The sequence below is a fragment of the Dreissena polymorpha genome, chromosome 4 (assembly GCF_020536995.1).
Source record: "Dreissena polymorpha isolate Duluth1 chromosome 4, UMN_Dpol_1.0, whole genome shotgun sequence".
In the NCBI taxonomy this organism is placed as follows: domain Eukaryota; kingdom Metazoa; phylum Mollusca; class Bivalvia; order Myida; family Dreissenidae; genus Dreissena; species Dreissena polymorpha.
Genome location: NC_068358.1, coordinates 86,191,076 through 86,198,832, shown reverse-complemented (window position 1 = coordinate 86,198,832; position 7,757 = coordinate 86,191,076). Strand labels below are relative to the sequence as shown.

General features: G+C 31.6%; 1 protein-coding gene across 1 annotated transcript; it reads left to right on the top strand.

Moving 5' to 3' along the window:
• The first annotated feature begins 2,025 nt into the window (after window positions 1–2,025).
• LOC127879854 (proline rich transmembrane protein 1B-like) lies at window positions 2,026–7,515 on the top strand. Its single transcript, XM_052426921.1, has 4 exons — window positions 2,026–2,118; window positions 4,881–5,068; window positions 5,522–5,653; window positions 6,157–7,515. Exons 1-4 carry the CDS (start codon window positions 2,103–2,105, stop codon window positions 6,301–6,303), a joined length of 483 nt encoding a protein of 160 aa, XP_052282881.1. The 5' UTR covers window positions 2,026–2,102; the 3' UTR covers window positions 6,304–7,515.
• The last annotated feature ends 242 nt before the right edge of the window (window positions 7,516–7,757 follow it).

The window sequence follows — 7,757 nt, the reverse complement described above, 5'->3', positions numbered from 1 at the left end:
TATCATGTAATAATCAGTATATCCCCCATAGACCTGCCTTTTATGAAACCAGTTTGGACATTGTTTATTTCAAGAATAACTTAGTTATGTTAACTATCGTTTCTAATGCAAGTTTATAAACCTTTTTGCCTTTTTTTTGCATTTTTGGAAGATAATGTAATAAATGACCACACCCCACAAGCTATAGACCTCTCTCCTCTCCATCCCTTCCTCCTTTGTGATTGAAATTGAGATAGGTCCCTACACCTTTAAAAAGAAAAATAGATGAGCGGTCTGCACCCGCAAGGCGGTGCTCTTGTTTAATAAGATGGCATCACACATCGAATAAGTTGGCCCAAATCAAAATGGAGCAATTCCCATATCTGGCAAACGATATTAATAAGCACACCATAACATCATTTTTACTGAAATGTTACCCCGACAATTAAAAGAGATACTGTGTATTACAGTCATTACAAAAGGTTACAAAAAATAGTAACGATGTTAGACAATTAATAATGGTTGATTCTCCATTATATAGCATACTGTTACTTGTAATAGTCATTTGAAACAGACAAACCTTAAACACAAACACTTAAACATTCTTTAGGAAAGATACTAATCTTGTTAACAGGAATACAAATAAAAAGAAAAAAAAGAAGGAAGACTCCCTTGTCTGTAAAAAACATATACAAAAGCCATTCTCGGAAGAAAAATCGAATCGAACATACAATTTTAAAATAAAACATAAACATATTGTTTTACCCATAAATACAGATATTATAGTGAACACATAATTTATCGGCAGATTAATTTTATGTACATGTTGAAAAAAGCCTATTCATGTATTTCTACAGATTTTCTACAATTGTAGTGTTTTTTGGCAAATAACGGTGATCATTGAAATCAAGATGGAGTTAAAGTTCAATCTGGTCGCAATATATCTGTATTGATTAAATAGAAATATAAACCGTAAATTATGTTAAAATATAACGTATGTTCTTTTGTACACATTCATTTGTAAAGTTTAAATCGTATTATATTTAATTGATATTTTAATTGCTAAAACAAAAAGGATTAAGATTGTTTTATGAAACGTATAACAATGTGTACATTCTCTCACATTATGGAGGGTGGGCGATATAACCTGAAAGAATTAAATGTTTCTATCCTTTATGCAGCTGTATCAATATTTTGCCTCAGCCATTGTATTGATGTTCACTCTAATTTTGTTAGAATAGTATTTAAGTCTGAACATTGAAATATTATTCTGAGGCGATTTTTATTAGTATTTATGTTTTCAATACGGATCATTTTACAATTTATTTATATAAAAACTTAACCTTAAGGATTTTGTTAAGCTGAGACAGCCCGGTGCATTGAGTATCAAATTAGTAAAATTATTATTTACATAAACACATAGTTAACGTACATTTTCATACGAAAAATATTTTGGTGGCTATATTTTATTGATGTAAACAATCAATAACGGGTTCACGACTAGGTGTATTAATACATTTGTATGTTTTATAGAGCAATATCGGTGCTTTGAAAACGACAATTAAATGTTTTAAACAGTGAAGTATTACAGTGAAAGTTATCGATAATTTAAACGTTTTACTGTGAAATTCTAGCGTAATTTTCAGTTTTACTCTTAAACATGTAAATAAACGGGGGGGGGAGGGTAATAGCATTTAATACTTAGAAAACAGAAAAGTTTGTTTTCGGTATGTTCTCGATTTTCTCCACTCGATATCAAAGAAAATAAACATTTGAAATCGCGGATACGCGACACGTACACATATTGATTTCCATGATCTCTCGAAAATTATAATTGATCATCTACCGAAACGAAAAAATATCCTCTGTATATTATTTTGTTCTTGCGTTTGCAATAAGGTATGCTTTCTGTTAAATACGCTTAAAGTATTGGATTTGTAACGTTCAATGGCGCAGGTGCAGTACAATAAATTTACTGATTTTAACTGCTAATATACAGAGCTCGTATTTCAACATGTACCCGTGTGTCAATTAGTGTTATATAAGTATAAATATACTGCCGTTATGTCATTTGTAAAGCTGTGACAAAATTGTAGTTTTAGGATTTGGTAACACAAACGTTCATGATGGAAAAAGCCGGTAATGTTTGCTAACTATATTATTGCTTAAAATTGCTAAGATTAAATTTACTGATTTATGTTTAAGTAAAAATTATAACATTTAAAAAAGTTTTGCTTCATTTAATTATAATTATTTGACAAACATGTCCCAACATGATGCATACTCATCCAAATATGATACAAGGACGGACGGACGAACAGACTGATCGACGTATAAATTAAATGATTTTTCGCATTAGAACTACAACAATATTACCATATGTATCTATGACCATGCAGGATTCATTATGAATAGTTATTGACTTGACACATGTTTGTAATGAACACATTGTTTTACTTGTTTATTGCAATTGTGGGTGATAAGTATTTTGTTTATATTTTGAAATAGTAACTTTTTTATTCATTGAAAAACAAAACAAACAAAAACAAAACAACAACGTTGCATCGATTATGTTTTACGTAATAAATAACCTATACGGTGTTATAGCATGGATCAATATAAGCACTGCTTATGCATAATATGAAATATATAATATGGTATAGGGTCTGAGAAATCTCTTCGCTGATCATATTGGTACAGTCAAGTTACCATTACCGGATCAGTAGCGTAATTAAGTTGTTCTGGTGACAAGCAATAAATGTTTTGAGACTTCTTTTGCACCAGTTTGATTAAATATTACATTTGCTTACTGATTAAGCACATAATCTTATTTTTAAACGAAGGCAAAATGTATTTGTGATAACCTTTTTTTTGCCGCAGAATTCATGCATTAACGGATCAGTTGTAGTCATAACGGATCACGTGACTGAAACCACTCAGAGGGGCATCTAAAACGCTATTTAAACTGTCGAAACATGAAATGTGTTGTTTACAATGACCATGTTACATTGCCAGTTACAGATTTTATAATATATTCATTTTTTGTGTTATTAAATGTTTTCTATATGTGATTTTGTATTCACACTTTACACATGGTGTTCTTGTGTGAATTATCTGTTGAAAATCCTAAAAAGATCGAACAGATATAGGCATCTTATAAACCATGTAAATTGTTTAAATCATATGTAATCATCGATATCAAAACATTAAAACATAAATAAAACATTAAGACCGAGATCATTTAATGTAAGAATCATCAAGATTTGCATATATTGTAATATAATATATTATCAATACGCATATTATCACGCTGATCCGTTATTGCCCTAATTCTTTAATACGTTAAAGGTGTTGTAAAATCTTGATTTGGAAACGAGACAGATGTCAACAAAGTCGTATATACATGTCAGCAAAACATACCGAAATGTTTGACAAAGAGTAGCTCCGATTACGACTCAATCAATGCGTTTTAAAGAACAGGCTTGAAAATGCTGTGTGCAAAATATCATCTAAAATCTCAACTATTTATCGCGATACGCAGTCTTGAACATCAAAGTGATCCGCTATAGGTAATGATCCGGTAATGGTAACTTTATTGTATTCTTTTTATTTTGGGCAATCAGAAAATTAATCAACGTCATATTTAATATCATGTGAATACATCAATTGCATAAAACGTTAGCTCTTAGATATGTTAGAGATGTTTTCAATGCAAAAAAACATGTTGTGCACACTCTGATTGTAAAGAAATAAACAGTAAAGGGACCTTTTCACAGATTTTGGCAGACTTTGAAGTTTTGCATGAAATGCTTTGTATTGATGGTAAACATTGGATCTAATGTCATTAAAACAACGTAAACATTTTGCGTTGATTATTTAATCAGTACCCTTGTTCGCTTAACTTACCAATAGATATAATGAATCATTGTAGGCCTATAAGCCATGTAATCATGACCATGCCGTCGCATTGCAATTGCGAAATATACACCGCTGTACATTCTGAGTACTACATAAACAAAACCCTCCTGTAAATTGGAATTTCGACATACCCACGATAGGGAAATACCCTTTTAAGTGCAATTGCGACATTCACACGATCGTTTTGTAAATAGGGATAATGCTTATCAATAACGACGCAAACGCGATCGGTGAATTCGCCGTTTGGGTTTCAAATCGTGCTAAACGACTCAACACAGAAAACAAAAATGTATAGTTCGGCATAACTAACTACATTTTGACGAAGGATTGTTTGCCCTCACAAATATAGTTTCAGTTTCGATGTGAGTTTCAAAGACATATGCAAAAAAACTAATTCTTCGTAAGGAAATGTGCCTTCGTATATATTTTTGAACTGGTGCCATTGAATTTAAATATTGCGATGAAACCCAATTTCTTCATTGTAATGCACATAAGGAAACACACTTCGTTGTTAATGTACACTTTTGTGACATTTTGAGCATTTTCTCCATGCAAGATATAATGTTCCTTTGATTTTGAGTGTGAAAACAATTTAAAGTGTGTTTAAATGTACTTTTTTGTGAATTAATAAGAGAGTGTTAACATCGCACCATGGCAACATGTATCTAACACTCACACCGCTGATTTCTAAGGATCACTAAGTTTTCGTCAAGATTGAAAACTCATTTAACTTAAATTATTTAAGTTAGTATTGCAAATATTTCATAACATTTGAAAACAAGTTTTTACATTATTTTGAAATTGTTAAGACAATAAATGACGCTAATGTATTTAAGCACCGCTCTCAAAAGGGGACTCCTATGTTTATGGTGGGTATTCATTTGAGGTAACCGAATACTCCCATCTGTTTATACACTTAAATGAAACTCAGTTGTTGATGTTTAAAAAAACAAATAACTGTGGGTGTATCACTATTTTTACAGGTTTTGACGATATATCGAGCGGATATTCGAGATCTGGGGATCGATCTAGACCCCAGCAGCTGCAGCAGCCGCAACAAGCGGTCTATACTCAGCAGCAAGTTTATTACGGACAGCCACAAGGCTACATGTACCACCAACAGGCTGGCCACGTTCAACAAGGTTTTGGCGGCGCGCAAGGACACGTCGTGGTAAGTTAATACCGCTTTCCACACTGCAGGTCATGGTTGTTGCAGTTAAACCCCCGGAGCAGGTCATATAAAAAGGCAGATCACGGTAATAACAGCAAAGGAAATTTTTCGAACAATACTTTACCAAGGTTATATCGGGGTAATAAAAGTTATAAAGACAGGGCATTTCGTAATTGTCTTTCTTAAAAAAATGACAAGTAATGGTTAGACAGAGGAGTTCTTTTCAAAGGGCATGCAGATGTCAAAGACTTCTTGACGCGTTAAAATATCTTCTCTTATATCAGTTATTTTGAACTGTTCAAAGCCCACACTTTTGTAGTTGCCAAAAATCTTAGCTGTGCTGTTTATAAAGCTTTCAAAATTGTATCACAATTCTATAGTTTCCAATGCTACTAAGTTTGAATGGTTCTAGTGTTTAAAATTGTGCATTTTTGTTGTTTAATGTTCATCAAGGTTTTAGCACAGCCACAGCCGTCGTCGGTACCGTTAGGGCAACGACCTACCGACTTTCTGGTGCCTTCGATATTTGCTTGTTTGTGTTGCTTCTTGCCGACTGGGGCCGCCGCAATCTATTTTGCAGTGCAGGTATTTGTGCAGCTTTTGAACTCTTTTTGAAGTTTTTTAGGCTTGCAAAAGGCAATATAGCATGATACTATACTTAACATTTCTAAAATTATTGTAAACGTTTTATTGCCAGTATGATAAGCGCATCCCCTTAACACTTATGTTAATGACTGGAACACCATAAATATCTTACTTTTCTTGCTGTTTTTTTATTTATTTCCAAAATCAACAGTCCTACTAAAACAACATTCAGCAAGATATTGCCTATTAGTTAAAGAATGAGTTAGAGTTTTTTATTCGTTCAATAATATCAAAGGCCGTTTGAAAATCCAAATATCAAGGATATCTTATTAAGCTTTAGATTGCCTATAAAGAGACATTACAAAGGTATAAAACTAATCCATGTTTGATCTGATTGATGTTTTTATGACAATAAAGTAATAACATTCCATACAAACCGTTGAATTTGACTAAATTCGTGCCTTATATTTTTATTTCAATACGTAATTTATTTGTTTTTATAGTCCGGGAATGCGCTTAATAGTGGAGATCTGGCGAATGCCAACCGTTATTCGGTGACTGCCCGGAACCTTATGGTCAGCAGTATTGTGATTGGAGTGCTCTGGATCGCCGCAGTCATCGCGGGGTATTTTGTGTCTTATAACAATTAACAAAATAATGATGACGCAATGATGGGTGTCATATGTAATTGGCAATTCATTTGCTTCAATTAAATTTACTAATTCTACATATTTTTTCCTCTAATCTTTGTTAAATATAATTAATATTGCATGTCGTGATGATTAATCTGCTAAACATGCTTTTTAATTGGGGTTTAAAATGTTTTACTGTAAATTGTTTATAACACGAGAACGTTATTTCATGTACAGTGTATTTGTATTTAAAAACCGGTAAATGCTTATGAATAACTTACTATATCCAAATGCCGTGGTATATTAAGCATAATAAATGTTTACAATGTTTACCAAAGATTTACATAAAATGTATTTTTATGTTAATTGTTGCTGTTGGCATTTTTTCATTTCGTTTGATTTCTTTGGGATATTTTGTTTCCATACAGATACATTTGATTATACATAACAAATGTATGTCTGGATTTTAAACAATAATTGCGACTCATTCGAGAAATCTTAATTCGATGATCTTAACATTAAAATATTTGATACTATGTATCTAAATAGTAATAGTTTATGATGGTGTGTTATGACGACGTTTTGTGTATTCTAAACACAGTTTTCTCTTATTTGCATGAAATCCTTTGTAATAACATTATTAGTAACTTTATTGGAATTTTTCTTTTTTTATTGCAATTTTATTTATGATTTTGCTTTTTAAAATTTCTTTACATTCTTATGTGTTGTGAATAACTCAATTCTAAGAAAGAGTAGTTGGATGTACACAAACGGTGTTACCCCACCTCCCAACTCGACAGACCGATCCATTTTATGTTAAGAAAACAATTACGGGTATGTAAAACGTTAACAAAAAGCATTTCAATTAAAAATCTAACATTTCCATTTTACAGGCCTTTTTATAGTCCTAATGTAATTTATGTTGGGAGCGTAGCTTTGTTTTACCTCGGTTTTGACAATATACAACACTATACAATGTTGTTGTCTCACCCAGTATTACATGTTGCTCATTTTGTAAAAGACTAGAATTTCAATTTAAACAATATTTGTAGCAAAATATTAGATTTATATACTAGCTAAAAATTATAATAATATTTAATAGTACAATATATAAACCTCTAAGAACACCTGTATAGTACAGCTTATGATATATGGTTATACTTTTCTTGTTTCTCTATATTTGTCATTGAATTGTTTTTCAAACATAGCTTCAGATATTTTGCATATGCACCATTAATATCCCTTGATTTACTTTTTTTCTTGTCTTATATTAGATTGAAATGCGTGATTATTTTATAATATATGCATTTTCATGTTTGTAATTAACAGTTTGAATAAATACAAACCAATTTAGATTATTCTTTCGATCTGTATGAACATTTATTGCATGGAAATATTGCTTTTTTAAATCGTTAACTAAGCAAAACGTTGGATCTTATACCGATTTTGCACACTCTGTTAATTCGACTATA

Excerpts from the sequence above, each read along its gene's own strand:
- LOC127879854 (XM_052426921.1), top strand. Across the intron at positions 5,069-5,521 it reads GCGCGCAAGGACACGTCGTG|GTTTTAGCACAGCCACAGCC; the intron begins GTAAGTTAATAC and ends ATGTTCATCAAG. Across the intron at positions 5,654-6,156 it reads CAATCTATTTTGCAGTGCAG|TCCGGGAATGCGCTTAATAG; the intron begins GTATTTGTGCAG and ends TTGTTTTTATAG.